General features: G+C 42.9%; 2 protein-coding genes across 6 annotated transcripts in view; one reads left to right on the top strand and one right to left on the bottom strand.

Moving 5' to 3' along the window:
• The window catches only part of MDH2 (malate dehydrogenase 2), a 313892-nt gene that overhangs the window by 143100 nt on the left and 152352 nt on the right, over positions 1-18440 (top strand). The window lies entirely within an intron of this gene.
• LOC140118441 (uncharacterized) overlaps positions 1-18440 on the bottom strand; it is an 87221-nt gene that overhangs the window by 24611 nt on the left and 44170 nt on the right. For all 5 annotated transcript variants that reach the window (XM_072136369.1, XM_072136367.1, XM_072136371.1 and 2 more), the window contains 3 exons: positions 9601-9682; positions 8094-8214; positions 6810-7045 (listed from right to left, as the gene is read on the bottom strand). In XM_072136369.1, the coding sequence (XP_071992470.1) occupies positions 6810-7045; positions 8094-8214; positions 9601-9660 (417 nt within the window). In that variant the 5' untranslated portion in view covers positions 9661-9682. The remainder of the gene's footprint in view (positions 1-6809; positions 7046-8093; positions 8215-9600; positions 9683-18440) is intronic.

Raw genomic sequence — 18440 nt, 5'->3', positions numbered from 1 at the left:
GCTCTGAGGAAAGGGGTTGTCCCCGGGAGGAGTGCGGTGGCCTGCTGGAGAGCATGGACCACTTCCTGCTTCAGTGCCCCTTTAACACAGAGGTGTACAACCGGGTGGGCGCTTCCATCCATTGGCCCGGGTTGGCCGGTCTCTCCTATGCGGAGTGGGCCTATGGAGCATTCAGAGGCCTGGGTGGCCGGGACCGCTGCACGTTATTCCTAGTTAGCCTAGTGGTCAGGTACCACACGTGGAACGCACGGTGTTTAGTATCGACGCAGCGTAAAATCCTCCTGGTGGATGAGGTGGTTAGGAACATTCTGGGTGACCTGGTGAAGGTGCGCTCTCTGGAGTATGAGAGGCTGGGCACGGGGAGGGCCTCTCTCCTTTGGAGGGGGTTCTCCTTTAGTGTCCCTTAGTCTGTCATCTCCTCTCCTGGTGTTGGGCTGAAGCTGACACTGTAGATTTTTGTTTTGTGTTCTGGGCATGTAGTGATGTGGGGCTTGCAGGCACCGAAGTTGGGCTTTATGTGGTTTGTATTTATGTTGTTGAGATTTTATTTGTATTCTGTTTTCTTTATGTTGTGTTGTAAATACTGTATATATTGTATATATTGTATATAGTGGGGTTTGGGATTAGTGTTAGGTTGGGAGGGGGGTGATGGTGATGGGATTTACGAACTGACCTTGGACTCTATGACCCTGGGCACTGGTCTGGACTACTTAACGCAAACTTTGGACGTTAGACCAGTGTCTGGGGGGAAGGGGAGGGTGCGGGCGAGGGATTTAGTTTAGTTTAGTGTAGTGTTGTGTGTATTATGTATTATATATTTAAAAAAAAAAAAAAAAACGGGTGTGGGATGTGATCTGTGTGGGGTGGTTTGTTATTAGAGGGTGTAGGGTGGGTTTATGTATATTTATAGTCATTTTTGTTTATTTGCGGGTGTGGCTTGTGTTGGGTGGGGGTTGTGGTATTTGGTGTTCATTCATTTCGGTGTATTGTAAGTTATTGTTTTTACTAGGTGTGAATGGGGCTGGACCAGCAGGTAAGATATTGTATATAGTGTATATTATGTTTTGTTTGTATTGTTATGTTTTTTTACTTTTATATAAAATAAAAGATCTACAGAACTGCCTGTGTGGTGCAGCACATTATGGGTTAACCTCCCCCCTCCCCCCTATCACCTCTTCACACGGAGCTGCAGTACAGATGAAATCCGGCAGCTTAGAGATCGGGACGAAGAGGAGGAGGAGGAGAAGAAGCCTGAAGACTCCTCTGTGTGATGCCAGGGCTGCTGCAGACAGCACAGGGTGTGTGATGTTATGTGACATGTATGGATGTGTATTACTGATCCATACAGTGAGTGTATGGTATGTGTAATGATGTGTTTGTCTGCATGTGTATCTCTATCTGTCTGTCAGTGTGTGTGTGTGTTTGCCTCCATGCTTGTCTAGCTGTATGCATGTACCTGTAGCTGTATGCATGTACCTGTAGCTGTATGCATGTACTTGTAGCTGTATGCATGTACCTGTAGCTGTCTGCATGTATATATCTGCCTCTATATATGTCTTGCTGCATGTGTGGATGTGTGAATGATATTAATCATCTCAAATGTACATGAGAAGCAGAGAGGGTTCAGTGTAAGCAGTGATGTGTATTATGAGGTTCCGCAGCAGCTCAGGTGTGTATTAGGAGGTTCTGCAGCAGCTCAGGTGTGTATTATGAGGTTCTGCAGCAGCTCAGGTGTGTATTAGGAGGTTCCGCAGCAGGTCAGGTGTGTATTAGGAGGTTCCGCAGCAGCTCAGGTGTGTATTAGTAGGTTCCGCAGCAGCTCAGGTGTGTATTAGGAGGTTCCGCAGCAGCTCAAGTGTGTATTAGGAGGTTCCGCAGCAGCTCAGGTGTGTATTAGGAGGTTCCGCAGCAGCTCAGGTGCGTATTAGGAGGTTCCGCAGAAGCTGAGTTGAAGTTTCAGTTTTATTACTTGGCAGAGTGGTGGGATACACATTTTTAGGTTCGCTCTGTTGGTTAAATGACCTCAAAACTGCCCTGACCGTGACACGGCTGTTTGGGATGATAAACTGGGGAATATTTCAGGGAACAGGAGACAGTTTTTTAGTTATTGAATTTTTTTAAAGCTGGCACGTGAGTTCTCTGCAAAGGGGCCCACTGTGGCGCTGTCGCCCAGGGGCCTACTGAGACCTGGAGCCGGCCCTGAGTGGGGGTCCCAGTGCTGGTCGCTCTGTCAGACTAATGAAGCAGATGGCCCCGCATGACCTATGGAGTTGATGGAGATTGCAGTGTACATTGTGGTCGCCAAAATCCTGCTTCTCCTGGTACCCCAAATAAATCTGTTCATAGCTTTTGCAGATGTTTGGTTAGTAATGGGTACATCAATCTGGAATGTTTGAAAACAGTAGTTTCGGCAGCAGGCTCATCTTTACAGCTGAAATTCGGCCCATCCATGATAAACCCAGGTTGGCCCACTTATTCATGTCCCCTCTCAGCTTATGGAAGAGTGGTTTGTGGCTAGCTGTGAATAGGGTATTAAATGATAAGGTTAAAAACATGCCCGGGTATGGAATTTTATGTTCCCTCCATTGAAAAATTGAAGTTCAATTGCAGTAATTTAACCATTGGGGGAGATATGGAGATATTTAGGGCCAGGGATTTATCGTGGTTTACCTTCAAGCCTGATAGCACAGAGAATACATCTAAAGTCTAGTATAAATTAGGAAGTGAGGAGGCAAAAAGGGCACACTTATTTGGCACTCCCCCCACCTCCAGCCCCTTAATATTTTTATTCATCTTGATCAGCTGAGCCAGGGGTTCAATAGCCAATACAAAAAAGTATAGGAGAGAGGGGGCAACCCTGGCTTGTACCTATTAATATCAGGAAAGGTGGAGATAAATAGCCTGCCTCATTAACCCTGGTGGATGGGGAAGAATAATCCAAATCTTCATCTGCCCAGAGTATACAGCAAATAGTCTCAGTCTATTGAATCAAAGGCTTTGTGTAGGTCAAGCGAGAGGCACATGATGTTATTTTGTAGCCCCCCCCCCTCCCCCAGACTTAACAAGAGAGATCAGATTGATCAATCTATGGGTTTGGTCCCCAGCCTGGCGATCTGGGATGAAGCCCACCTGATCAGGATGTACAACATCCCCCACTGGGGCCTAGCCTTTTCTTGGTGCCTGGAGGCAGCCAGGGCCCAGAATACCGGAGTGGCTGGCTAGTGCGGCCCTGGGCAAGCTGTGGTCACTGTGCCTGGTATGGGGCATGGCTGACTTAGAGTCTGTCAGGTCTCCAGCAGGTGGTATGTGCAAGAAATATGGAGGGAGAGGCTGATACAATGGTTTCTCCCTAGTGCAACCCCTGAGGTTTCTGTAGGATAAATCCCTAGGTAATGGATGGGGAGCCTGTGATGGTAAGCAGCCCTATCCAGGGATTAGACAGAAGCAACTTTATGCAAATCAACTTACAGTTCTTTATTTAACAATAGGCAATGGCCAAACGATAGTAGCAGCAGATTCAGTGAGCTGGTGGGAGATAGCTGGTCCGCTGGAAGTTTATTCTCAGCCTGGTAGTAACATCAGGCTGGGCTGGTAGGAATGGAGTTGAGTCCAGATGGGGACCTCAGTTCTGGGGCTTAAGTCTCCTGACTTGCCTTAAGGTATCAGGAAGTCTGGAGGGCAGCTCTGCAGGAGCTGCACACTGGACCGACTCCTCTATTGACTAGAATCCAAGACCATGTGCTATCGCCCACCAGGTGTTTATATACTCCCTTGGTGAGGTGATAGCACTCTTCAATCAGCTTCCAGCTTGCCTTAGAAGAACATCATTGGACAATAACATTTGGTATAGTGAACTCTTGCCTTACCAGGCAGTGGCTACAGCTGCAATTACTAAGTTCTACAGTACTTACAGACCTCCAAGAGAGGTGATAAGTCTCTCTTAACATGGAGAGGGCGCTATTCGCAACAACCACCTTGCCTCTGCATTGGCAGGGGTGTTACAGATGTATATATTGCGCTGTAAACAAGTTGATCCTGGTGACCATGATCTTCTTCAATATCAGGCTTGGGTATAACCAAGATCGTTGCCTGTAGGGAATCTGGCAAAGGAAGGCATCCCTCGAACAGTTGGTTAAAGCATCTAACCATGTGAGGTCCCAGGATGGGGCTAAGCTTTTTAAAATTTAAGCCTGTAAAACCATCTGGGTCCAGCGCTTTGGAAGGCTTAAGGGCCTTAATAGTCTCCTCTACTTCTTGTAGCTTGATTGGGCTATCTATCCATATGGGCTTCAGATAGGGTAGGGATTGTAAAGCATTTAAACATTTCCTCATTTATTATTGCAATATAGTTTTGAGTAGAATCTAGAAAATTCTGACACCACTTCCTTTGGATGCTGAGATATTGCACCCGAAGGGATGCGCAACCTACTCACTGTGTATGATCGTGGTAAGGGATTGAGGTTTCTGGCCAATAATGGCTTGTCCCCCTGAGAAAATAAACGGTATTGAGACCATCTCTAGCTCTTTTCTGCTGTAGCGGTATGGCAGAGGTTCAGGTCAGTTCTTGCTATTTCTATGCCACTACTTGGTGAGTGGCTAAATCGGTACTAAGCTGCGAAGGGGGATGAAGGGTAGAGCGAGGTCTAGATCTGTTCAGCGTATGATCCAAGGCAAGGTTAGAGTCGCCTCCCACAAAAATAGCCCCTTGCAGGTGTGCTGAAAGCTTTTAAAACATACGCTGGAAGAACTGCAGTCAGTATTGGGAGCATACTCATTATGAAAGGAAACCGTCTGCTTATGGATGGTACCTGCAACCAGTATGAAACGACCTTCTGAGTCCGCTACCGTAATATGATGGATAAAGGGGACAAAAAAAAAAAAGCTTTTCTTTGGCCAGTGCTAGGAACAGAAGTGGATAGTTAGCCGCCATTCGTCTTTTCGCAGGTTTGTTAAGCTCCTGTACATTGTGGGTAAGTATAGTAAATGATTCCTTAACCATCTCCCTCCGGGAAGGGTGTAGGAGCATATGATTTCTCAGGAGCTCTCTAACAGGAAAAAGGTGGGTAGGGACAAGGGGAGGGGAAAAACAACACAATGTAATCTAACTTTTAAGCTTTGCCCAGTTTGACAAACTCTGGAGTTGCATTCGGATCTAGCCAAAGTCAGGGGAACCATGGCTCAGAACCAGCTTGCAGCCACGAATCCCTTCTGACATCTCAGGAGAGGGCATACGACCCCTAAGGTTGATATCCTACACTTGGGCCAAACAGGAACTCTGTATAAAGCAAAGAGATCTTTAACTGAAACTTTTTAGTAAAGCCATCTAAAAATGGGGTTGATGGCCCTGTATCTAGTCTCATGTGACATATTTAACAATCTTCAGTGGGTGTAGAGATAAGGAACCATCGGTTTAGCCGTTGGGGTCGACAGAATTCTTAGAAGGTAGTGGGTGACCATGGAAAACTTAACCCTTCAGTCATCACATAATGTAATTTCTTTCTCTCTGTGTTGGTACGCCATAGAGGCTGGATGGAAGCATCTGGATCCACAGTAGCTGAAATCGAGGACGCTGATGGCCTCTGATGGTCATGTGAGATTAGGCCCAGTTTCAATAATAGGGATTTTCATTCCGGAAAAGTGGCAAAGCCATAAGAGCGATTTTGGTGTTGGAAGATCAGGCGAAAGGGGAATGCCCATCGATATTTGACATTTTGCTGCTGTAAAACTTGCAGCAGTGGTTTGAGTGATCTGCTCCTCTGAATGGTCAGCGGGACCAGGTCTGAGAAGACGTGTATATCCGAGTCATAAATAAGTAGAGATTCCAGATCATGAGATGCTTGCTTCACCTTCTCTTTCACTGTAAAGTAATGCGGTTTCCCTTGGGAGAGCATCTGCTCTTGGTGCAGTCAGGGCACGGTGCACTTTGTCAACATCGTAGGAGGACTTGGGCATGTCCAAAATAAGCAGCTGAAACAGATCTTGGACCACCTTGTTTGGGTCTGTATAAGTTTGAGGGACTTCTCAAACGTGAAAATTGCTCTTTCTGGACCTATTCTGGAGTCTTCCTCCAGCTGGGTGTATATCTCAGCAATACGATCACAGTTCTGATTCACCCTTTTTCCAGTTTCCTCCACTTTGCTCTCAATTTCCATTATTCTGGACCTTATTGATTGAAAGTCCCCTTTAAGTATAGATGTTATTTGCAGGCACGCTTTAGCTAATTCGCTTTGTAGCATATATGGAAAACGAGCTAATAGAGGGGATGTATTGCTTCTGGGGTCTGCTGTGGGTCCACTATGGAGTCAGGGGTCTGCTGGCTAAAAATGGCTGCCGCTATGGTATGGTCCAGGGAGGAGGCTGTGAACATGTCCGGTGTAACTTGGGAGTCCGGAGTCCCCCTATTGCCCGGCAACAGGACATGGGCTGTTGCTATGCTGCTCACGTGGTCTGGTGGGAACACGTGGTCTCTTCCCGCGTTGGAGTCGGCGGTGTAACACCAGGTCCAGTCTCTTTTTTCCGGTTCCCCCCAGACATGGATCTTTGCCATCTATTGTCCCACACCCATGGGAGAGCTAGCTGTCACCGTTCGGTGCTTGTGAAGGCTCGTGATCACCGCAGGGCCGTCAGAGGGAGCAGAGCTCAGCAGAGTGTGTCTGCCATTAAGCCTGCACACATGCACTTGGAATTCACTGCTCTGTAGAAAGGTTATTACCCTCCTTGAGAAAGTTTTCCCCCAACAGGTAAGACCCACTTTAACAAGACATTTATGGCATATCCTACGGATAGAAGTCTAATAATACTTCACTTACCATACTTTGAACACTTTGAACAATGTTCTGGAAGTCTGCAGATGATGTATCAATGTTCTGTGGTAGGTTTGTTGTATTTAATAATTGAAAGGAGCCCACAAACATTTTGCAAGTTTTAGTGGAAGCAGGAAGGTTAGTTGAACTTGCTGAATCCTGTGGGTCAGAGATCAACGCATCAATCGTCTCCATTGTTACATTCACAGTGCTTCTGAAGCCGTTTAGAATTACTGGAAACTCTGGAAATTGATAATAAAATGTATTCATACATATACTCAAAAAATATTCCTAAATATTCCTAACTTTTTAAATTCATTTAATTTAACCTTACTCATTTCCCTACACAGATAAAACAGCTATATGCCAAGTGTTCAGTTACATTCAGTTCACTATTCTACTATATTGTTGAAATCGAGCTCCTTTCATCACCGAGTGACGGGTGGAATAAGGCTGCAATGCACAATGTAGATATTTTATCAGACTGCAGAGCCAAGAGGTTCTCTGGCTCATCTGCAAATTTTTATAAAGACTTTTTAAGATGAATCGGCTGTTCCGGGACATAAGAGAGACGCTGCCATCCACTAGATGCTTCAGAAGAAGAAGACATGCGGGGGGCATTGGAAAGTTGAGTACAGTGTTCTTTTTTTTTTTTTTTTTTATAGATTTGAGTATAAGCTGAGTTAGGGCTTATACTCGAGTATATATGGGTAAGTTTGGGCAGCCTACCAACAGTAAAAATTAAAGGGGTTTTCCCACAAACTAAAGTTAGGCTCTATGCTGAGACCACCACAGATCGCGAAAACGAGGGGTCCGAAGCCACTCGCCACTCCTCAGATTAATGGAGCAGATGGCCGTGCATGACCGTTCTGCTCCATAGAGCTGACGGAAATTGCCAATCGCCGCGCTCCTCTTCGTCAGCTCCTTAGAGATTATTGGAGCAAAATGGTCATGCACAGCCATCTGCTCATTTAGTCTGAGGAGCAGCGAGGGTTCTGTCGGACCCTTCGTTTCATGATCTGTGAAGGTCTAAGCAAGTTAGGCCGTATCCCATGGGAAAACCCCTCTAAATTTAAGAAGTGATGCTCTAGATTTGTACCTTTCTGAATATAATTATTTGCTAAAAAAGACACTTGATGAGAGTTTATACCTCCTCGTTTTTTTATTCACAATAACTTTTCTTTATTTAGATATAAAGAATAAAACAGTAGATGCAGCATAGAACAATAATCCTGACTCAAATCTCAAAATTGTGAAAGCTACCATTTATATTTAATACAGCATACTTACCCAGAAAAATCCTTGCACATAAAACTAGGCCAGCTATTGCCAAAAGAAAAATGAATCCACTCAGGCAGTGAATGCAGCAGGAACAACAGCTGTAACAACAGCTGCAGCATGTAGTTCTTGACTGCAAGAGAAGATGATAAAATATAATTAAACTTTAGGACCAAAACATTTTTTAATTTTTAAAAATGGACCAGTTACGTTTCTATACGGTACCATATTTAGAGGAACATACAAATTTATCTCTTTATTTTGGAGGGTAGAGAAACGTGTTTGCCTTGTTTTTTGGGTTTTAAATATTTTTCTCTTTACCACATAAAAATAATGCTTTACATTATATGTAAGAAATCTTAATTTCTTGCTACACTGTGAGGACCATTTATTCTTTGGCTAGGGTACACATATTGTATGAGATTTTGGTAGTATGGTTTTTGGATACATGGAACTTTTATTTAAATTCATTATCTTGTATCAAAAGCTTTTAGGAGGCATGGATGAAAAAAATATATATATTTTTTTTAATTTTGGGACAACCACTGTAAAAATTTGCACAATGAAAAAATTGTGTATTGAGAGGGCATAACAACATTTATGCATGCATCCCACTAATTGCTACAAAACACAAATAATGTAGTCTTTTTAATATGAAGAATTTTAACGTTCATTTGGAAAATCTTGTGAATGTTGATGTTTCAAAGAGCATGAATATTTAACCCCAATGTGCTTTAGTAGAAAATAGTAAGTACCATGCAAATTGCAAAAAAATATAATAATTGGAGGAGGTATCGGATCCCCCGGTAAGCACACCGAGGGGGTCTGCTCCACGATGGGGACACTTACACGCCGTGGTCACTTTGTCTATGGTAAGATTTATCAGAAATGTCTGAGAGTAGAACTGTTTTAGTTGCCCAGAGCAACCAATCAGAGCTGAAGTTTCATTTTTGCATTTTAGCTGTTTATAAAATTACAGATGATCTCTGAATCGTTTCCATGGGCAACTGGAACAGTCTTACCTCAAATATCTCTGATAAATCTCCCCCTATCTCTGTATACTTATCCATCTTACCTCACACATAGGCTGTCGTATACTCATTCCCTATAGTAACCAATCAAAACTCAGAGGTCATATTAATGACTTGTGGCAGAATAGCAACCAATCATGAGTCAACATGAGCACAAAATGGCTCCTGTATATGATGGTTAATAAGTGTATTTTGGTAAGCGTGGGACGAAAATTTCAGCTCAAAACTTGGTGATCGTAAATTTGGTGATCGTAAATGCGACGGGGCAGATTAATTTAGCAGACATGCATACATACATTCACACACACTCACTCACACATACACTCAGATTTATATATTAGATATGAAGATTACCATAGTCACGGTGCCTATATTAATAAGTAGGTGGCCTTGGTTTATCATGCTTGATTTTGTTTGTATATTTCCTTTAAACAAAGGAGAACAATGGCAAGTAGCCATTTCTAGCAATATGCATTTTATTTCCATACCTTCTTGTGCAGTAATTGTCGATCCCCATCATTTTCTGCAACTGCTGCCATTAAAGCCATCTGACAGAATATTTGAAATCAGCTGGAAAACAAAATTGTGAAACGTTTTATAGAAGTTTCAAGGACTAAAATACAGATTCCCATTCCTTAGTATAGCAACAGCACATTTCATTAACCCCTTAGTGACCGCCCATATGGATTTCTCCGTTGGTCACTAAGTGGCCTAAGGTCTGCAGGGAAGGCCAGTCCTCTAACAGTCCGGATTGGAACGGCTGTTAACCGTTAGATCAATGCTGTGACCGCGGGATGTATGTACCTGTGGAAGGTATGTAGAAAAGGAAATAAAAAAGAAAAGGCAGCAAAAACAAAGTACAAACAAAATAAAGTCCCGTGGCCCGTCTGGCGACTAACTAAACGTAGGTCCTCCTACCTATCAGAGACTAAGCCTACCGCACAGCCTCCCAAACAATAAACAGAAGTAAACTCAGTTTTATATTAATTTTATATCAACCCAGCACAGCTGTAGGCTGATAATATGGACAGCCCAAAACCCAGACTGTCTGGATGCAGTGGGGCCCACTCTCTCTTCCCCACTCCAGCAACACAATGCAGAAACATCTGCAAAAGAACTGACACATCCTGGTTACCTTTAGTTACCTTTGGCTGGAATGTCTCACCTGAACGGACATGTTGTTTCCAGCCAGCACACACACTCATTCAGACGGTCTATGAGACAACTGATGAGTGGCACCGTTCCGCGCCATGTACGGGGAAAAGACATAGCATGCTCTTTCTTTTCTCTTGTGTACGGCTGTGCGCCGCTTTTCTCTATTGAGGGGTCACCTTCTCTTTCTCTCCTGCATAAATGTACCCTGGTTTTTAAGCGTGGGGCCTTAGTCACTGTATTTTTTTAACATAAAATTATACAATGTCAAACAGACCTGCAATTCAAGAAATCAGTAGATATAAGTATTAGTGATACCGCAGTGGGAGTAGCATAAGGATACATCAAGAGGCTTAGACATAGTTTTGTGCCCCTCTATGCCCCCTTCTTGCCACATGGCAAAAATGTGGCGTAGTTGCAAAATAATGACAAATTCTTGCAGTGCACAAGAATTTGTGATTATTTTACTGTTTCTACGCCTGAAAACTGGTGTAGAAGCAATGATATATTCCACATAATGTACTGCATGGCCAAGAAAGGGAACAGGGAGGAAGAAATGGGGAGTGGGGGAGGAACAACAACATCTCTTCAGAAACACCAAGGATCACAGAAATTAGCTTGTTGGGCCAGTAGACACACCCTTTGGAAATCCTGATACCAAGTAAAAAAATTAAAGAGGACCTGTCACCTGTTAATACGCCACTAGGAGCTGCTTACTAAAGTAAGCATCTCATAGTGATACAACAGACAGTTACACTTTAGTAAGCAGCATCTAGTGGCGTTTTTACAAGTGACAGGTCCTCTTTAAGCTGGGTCTCATTGTGTGATATTTAGTTGCATGTGAACAATAAAGCTTTTTCTGTGTTGAAAAAAAACTTGGTATGTTGTTCAGCGGATTTTAAAAAGGTCAGTTTGTCCAAAAAGATGTAAAGAGTAGAGAGTTCAGGTGTGGACCAGGTCTGTAAAATTATGGATGCTGGTCATATACAACCAGGGGTGCAGTTATACTTATTCAGCTCCAGATAACCAAATGTAGCCTGGTTTGTATCTAGGGGTACAAAATGAGTGAGGTGGCATGAGGTGTATAAGGATATCATCTAAAAAAATGTCTGGTTCAATGGACAGTCTAACAAACACTGTCAAACAAAGTGACTGAGTCACTACATTGTACTTTGATTATTCATAAGATGTGCCGAGCTATAAGTAAAAATAGAACCTACCACTATATGGTTCTTGTATGTTGGTATTATTGGGATACCGAAGTTGAGGCCCCAAGCTAAGCTTGGTTTTGCCCCCAGCTAAGCTGAACCTCTAGCTCAGCCAAAGCATTCTGACAGACTCCTGTATGTGATATAGAACCAAAGGCAAATTGATATTTAGGAGTGTACTTTTAGTTTAACCATTTAACAACATAGCCACTTTTGTCCTTGCTTTTTTTTTATTCTCTGTTTTTCACTTAGCAGCCCCAGTCAATGCCTGCATATTGCCCTTCTAAAAACCCCTAAAGGGGTAAACAGGCATAAAAAGTATTATCACTGAGTGTCATTGAGATATTGGTACGTAATGAGGACTTAAAACGGCATTCTCATCTGGGCATACATATTTAATTTAACCAAGCCCTTTTTTTTTTTTTTTTAAATCTGCCCTGTGTCACTATAAGTGGTTATAACCTTCAAATACTTTAACATATCAAAGTAATTTTGAGATTCTTTTCTCGTCACACATTGAAATTCAAATTAGTGGAAATATTTGGATGATATCTTTTGCGTTTAATTATGAAAAAAAAAAGAAATTGGTCAAAAATTTTGAAAAATTCTCAATTTTCAAAGTTCTAAATTATTTGTTTCTCAAGTAGATAGTAATAGCACGCAATTAACTTTATAAATAACATTTTCCGAATGTCTGCTTTATGTTGGCATGGTTTTTTATGCATTCTACTATTTTTTTTCCTGTTTGCTTTGGGGCTTAGAATTGTGGGTGCAAATTTTCACATTTGTATGAAAATCCCCAAAACCTATATTTACAGGCACCTGCTCAGTTTTCAAGTGACTTTGAGAGGCCTTATATTAGTAAAACCACATACATTACCCTAGTATAGAAACTACACACCTCAATGTATGAGAAACCAACTTTAAGAAGTTTTTTAACTGGTGAGGTGTTTTACAGGGGTAAAAAAAATTGGAGGTTATGGCAGAGAAACCATAATGAATCTCCCCCATGTTTACAGATTGTTGGAACAAGCTAACATGTGTACAACCAGCAGGGGCGGACTGGCTATTGAACCCACCGGGAACTTTCCCGGTGGGCCGACAGGTCCGGGGCCGATCTGGGGCCGGTGCCGCCGGTCTGAGGCCGGTCGGGCCGACTTACACATGATGAGGAGGACGGAGGCACTAGCAGGCAGCGCAGCGCTGCTTCTACACGTCGGGCCGGCGGCTGACAGGAGCGGCCGCAACGCGGCCGTTGCCAGGCAACAGGTGTACACAGCTGTCACAGGCCGGCCGCTGTGACCTTGCCAAGGCCGGCCGCTTCACACGCTGCTGCTACAGCGCAGCCCGTGCAATGACATCATTGCGCAGGCTGCTCAGCAGCGTGCGGAGCGTGAAGCCGTCCCGCGCTGGCACGCACAATCGTCAATTTACGGCTGTGCTGTGCTGCGCGCGGAGTGCTTGGGAGCGGCCGGAAGAAGCGGAGTGGGAGTCGGAACCTTGTGCCAGTGCCAGCTAGGTAAGTTAACTTTTTTATTTATATTTTTCACAAGCGCTGAGCCACTTGTACTCGGGGCAGCCGCAGGGGGGTGGCCAATATGGATAATTACTGCCACAGTGCCACCACTATTTATAAAACGAATTGTGAGGCGATTACTTACTTCTTTGAAAGGGGGGGGGGGTGTCACAGCTGGACAGCCACAGTCAGATGAGTATAATGGGGGGGGGGGGGGGGGCAGTAGAGAATGGATGGGGATTAAGACGGATGGGCACTGGCCGTGCAGGGATTATGAGTATATTGTGTGTGGGGGGGGGGGATTGGGACGGATGGGCACTGGCACTGCACAGATTATGAGTATATTTTGAGTATATCGTGGTCAGGGCAGGTGGCAAAGATCCAAGGTGAAGTCCAAATCTGGGGTCAGCAACTGGAGGTCCAGGCGGATGGGAACGGGAACACAGGCACATGGGACACAGCAACACGGGGGGACTCTGGTAACTCAGGAACACGGAGGGACTCTGGTAACTCAGGAACACGGAGGGACTCTGGTAACTCAGGAACACGGAGGGACTCTGGTAACTCAGGAACACGGAATATCGCTGGGGAGCTTTTTCAAAGGCTGTGAGGCACAAAGATCCGGCAGGGCTTGCAGGAAGAAGTTTATATAGAATTTTGAGGAAATGAACAGCGCCAATAAATGGCGCGCTGGCACTTTAAATTTAGAGAAGCTGGCGCGCGTGCGCACAGCTGACAGGTGCGAGACAGGAGCCAGAACAGGTGAGCTGTGAGGGCGATGCGCTGGCGGGGGCAGAGGAGCAAGGGTGAGCCCGCGACCCGTGATATGGGTCGTGGGACCACCCGTGACAATCAGGAGTTAGGATTTAGAGTATGATAAAAAGCACACCCAACTTACAGACAACCCCTAGTTACAGACAGACCCCTCTGCCCCCTGTGACCTCTGGTGAAGTCTCTGGATGTTACTATAGTCCCAGACTGTAATGATCAGCTGTAAGGTGTCTGTAATGAAGCTTTATTCATAATCCTTGTTCCCATGACAGCACAAAATTTTGAAAATCCAATTGTCACTGGAACAATTTTTTTTCCCTGGAGCTACAATAATAAAATATAGCAGTTCCAACTTACAAACAAATTCAACTTAAGTACAAACCTAAAGAACCGATCCTGTATGTTACACAGTAAATTCCTGACTGTAGATTTCCTTTAATGCAGAGGGGGCTCTGGACAATTTATAGCTTATATAATTAACAAATGGGTGGTGTACATAATATTTTACTGGTTACATCCCCTCATTATGTATAGTATAAGCAGCCCTCCTGACTTAATGACTACTAATGAGTAAGTTTACTAAGTCAAGCGCAAAAGTAACAGGTGAACCACTATCAGCAGCCTCCTGTCTTCCAGTGGATGGACTAGTAGGGCCATGCAGTCAATAATGTATGTTAACCCTTGGACAGGAAGTTTGGAGCTCCTGCAAACTACAGAGAAATGGATAAGTACAATATGTGTGAATAAATTAGGGTCTTGTACTTACCTGGTAAATGTATTATCGTAAATTAAAGGGGGCTCCGTATATTACACATAATTAAATATTTATTCAGGGTGTGCTCAGATGTGGTACAAGTGGTATGATTATTTAGGAGATAACTGTTATTCTAGTGACACTATAGTGAAAGTGACTGTGGTATTTTTAGGATCGCTTTGTGGAGATGTGATGCAAGGAGCCGACAACATCTGAGGGGGACTAATGCATCAACAAGTGAGAAGGAGGTGTCACGTTGCAGTTCTATAGCCGATGGAGTAGATCGTCACCTGTGAGTTACAATTCGACAGTGCTGTGTAAAGGATAACAGTTTCTGCTTTACATGGAGAGAAAAGCAGAAGGAAATATTGGGGAGCATGCTGCAGTATTTCTTCAGAAAATATGGGGTAATGAAGTGCATCAGCCCTGTGCATAAATTACACAAGACTGCTGCACTCCAAATCTCCATATTTTACATTGCTCTGATGCAGCGTGCTCCCTCTCTTAAAGGACACGTGTCTCACTATAGCAGAATAGCTGCACATACTAATGTAAGAATCTCCCTAGCCCTCCCCCAGTTATTGCACTAAATTTCTAGCTTTTTTGGAAAATATTGAAAAGCTTTGCTACACTGAGTATCATTGCGGTCCGATCGATGAACCTAGCTTACAGCCAGCCATTAATTGATTCTTGTATATAGGGGGTAGTATTATAGTAGTTATATTCTTGTACATAGGGGGCAGTATTATAGTAGTTATATTCTTGTACATAGGGGGCAGTATTATAGTAGTTATATTCCTGTACATAGGGGGCAGTATTATAGTAGTTATATTCTTGTACACAGGGGGCAGTATTATAGTAGTTATATTCTTGTACACAGGGGGCAGTATTATAGTAGTTATATTCTTGTATATGGGGGCAGTATTATAGTAGTTATATTCTTGTACATAGGGGACAGTATTATAGTAGTTATATTCTTGTACATAGGGGGCAGTATTATAGTAGTTATATTCTTGTATATGGGGGCAGTATTATAGTAGTTATATTCTTGTACATAGGGGGCAGTATTATAGTAGTTATATTCCTGTACGTAGGGAGCAGTATTATAGTAGTTATATTCCTGTACATAGGGGGCAGTATTATAGTAGTTATATTCCTGTACGTAGGGAGCAGTATTATAGTAGTTATATTCTTGTACATAGGGGCAGTATTATAGTAGTTATATTCTTGTACATAGGGGGCAGTATTATAGTAGTTATATTCCTGTACATAGGGGGCAGTATTATAGTAGTTATATTCTTGTACATAGGGGGCAGTATTATAGTAGTTATATTCCTGTACGTAGGGAGCAGTATTATAGTAGTTATATTCCTGTACATAGGGGGCAGTATTATAGTAGTTATATTCCTGTACGTAGGGAGCAGTATTATAGTAGTTATATTCTTGTACATAGGGGGCAGTATTATTGTAGTTATATTCCTGTACATAGGGGGCAGTATTATAGTAGTTATATTCTTGTACATAGGGGGCAGTATTATTGTAGTTATATTCCTGTACATAGGGGGCAGTATTATAGTAGTTATATTCTAGTACATAGGAGCAGTATTATAGTAGTTATATTCCTGTACATAGGTGGCAGTATTATAGTATTTATACTATAGTCTCTTTCTCTGCGTTGTACATGTTGATTTAGACCATCTATTAACAGTTTGCATTGAGTTTAGTAACTCCACCCACATCACAAGGCCACGCCTACTTGTTTTGACCCCGCCCACAGAATGGGGCCACTTTTACAGTTTTTTCCAGGGCCACTTTAAATTCCCAGTCCGCCCCTGACAACCAGCCATGAGGGGTTGGTGAGAATTAAAGGAAACCTGGGTTAAGTTAGGGCATACTTAGATATTTAATTTGTGAGTGCTGTTTTAGGTTTTAAGTGTAAAATAAGACATGTTGCAAAACTGCGAAGCACATTTCCAGCTGTTATATAACCAGCTGATTTTATGCATGGAGCTGCTCATTCAAGACAATCTGGAACAAATCCAGGCTTTGTCAGGTGTCAGATGTGAAAAAGCTTTTCAACCAAATATCAGAAAAAAGGACAGGTTGTTGCTTGGTGGGGGTGTTGCTATTTAGTGGTGTCCCTTCAAAATTGCCATATGTCAAGCAAGTAAATAAAACAAGAAAAAATATTACAGTGGGAGAAATTTTTCAAAATTCAGTATACCAAAAAACGTGGGAGGATGCTGGGCATCATTCTTCCACTCTGGCTTTGGAAAACTATCTTCACCTCATCTTCACTTGCTTTTCAGTGTATAGTATTGTAGAGCAGTTGTGCTCACAATTGTCATGGGTGCTCCTGTGACCCACGACCTGGGTTGCAGGCGCACCCGTGCTCCTATATGTGCCCTCAGTCCCCCCTCTACTGTGCTTACCTCTCCGCGTTTCCACACTGGCTCTGGCCGATAATTGCCTCTGGCTGGCTGACAATTCTGATAAATTCTCAGCCCCTTCCTGTCTTCCCTGCCAGATCTTTGTGCCTTGTTGCCATTGAGAAAGCTTGTTGCTACGTCCTCTGTGTTTATCGTGATTTCCCGTTGTGACCTCGATTACGTTCCTAACTCCGATCCCAATGGTCATATGATCACTCAGTGTCTGGGAGTCACCCAATTCTCCAGTCTACTGGTGTTCCAGTGCAATGCTGTAGAAGCGTATTTGCAAACAGTTGCTGGAGCATGCCTTTGTGTCTTTGGTGGCAGAATTGCGGTTTTATGTGTAGACTGTGCAACTGAGCATGTCTCCTTGATCCTGTTTAATATCGACAAGCCACTCTAAGGTTTTTAAAGCAGGGGTATACCACTCAAGGTGCACCAAATCTTATTCCAACAAATCCATAGTATAAATGTAAAATTGTAATACAAGTGAGGCATGAAGAGAGTGTCCTGAATCCTATCCTTTGGATAAACTTAACTAAGATTGGATTTGTCATTTCTTCAAATGGTATCCTGTATACAAGCAGATGGATGTTTGTTTTCTTATTCAGACTCCTGCAATGGTTATCCAATGTACAGTTATTGTGGATTTTTGTAACATAATAGGTTAGCAAATGACTGATTGGTACATTAAGGTATGGTATTGTACAGAATTCACGCTTGGTGGTGGCCCTTTTAAGGGCAAAGCGGTCGGGGCCCTGGGGCGTGTGCCTCTGTAGCCCATTCTATAATCTGGTCATGGCTGTTGTATAGGGTCAGGGAACATTGCAATATATGCATGAGCCCTTAAAAAGGAATTGTATGATTTAGTAAATAATTGTATTCCCCATCTATGTGTTTCTCCAATGACAATATGAGCATACAGTACTAAGAAGGAGAGTAAATAGATCTGCATTTCAGAAATAAAGAGGAAGCAGAAGAAAACATTTTTTTTTATACTCCAAACCTTGGGGCCATTTTTTCTTAGAATTCCAATGGGTAACAACCAATTGTCAATTTGTTTTCAAAATAAACTTCTAATAGGTTAACAGAGGGATTCCACAATTTAGGGATGAAAAAAATTTGGCATAGTGTTTTTGCTTAGGCAACCACAGTCATTTTAGTTATTAAACTTAAAGAGGTATTCCTGTTTCAGCAAATAAATATTATTATTTGTATGATCAAAATTATACAATTATGTAATAAACTTTCTTAATCAGTTCCTCACGGTTTTCTCCATCTCAACTTGCTGTCATTCTATAGAAAGCTTCCATGTTTACTTCGAATGAAAGACCACGGTCACACCGGTGTAAGGCTCAATCCCACAAAAAATGCTATAAAAAGTGATCAAAATGTACTCCAAAATGATACTGGTGCAAAGTACAACATGTCCCGCAAAAAAAAACAAGCCATCAACCAGCTCCGTAGCCAAAAAAGTAACAATGTTATGACACTTGGA

The sequence above is a fragment of the Engystomops pustulosus genome, chromosome 2 (assembly GCF_040894005.1).
Source record: "Engystomops pustulosus chromosome 2, aEngPut4.maternal, whole genome shotgun sequence".
Lineage (NCBI taxonomy): Eukaryota > Metazoa > Chordata > Amphibia > Anura > Leptodactylidae > Engystomops > Engystomops pustulosus.
The sequence above is the reverse complement of the archived record's forward strand: the minus strand, read 5'-3'. Positions and strand labels throughout refer to the sequence as shown.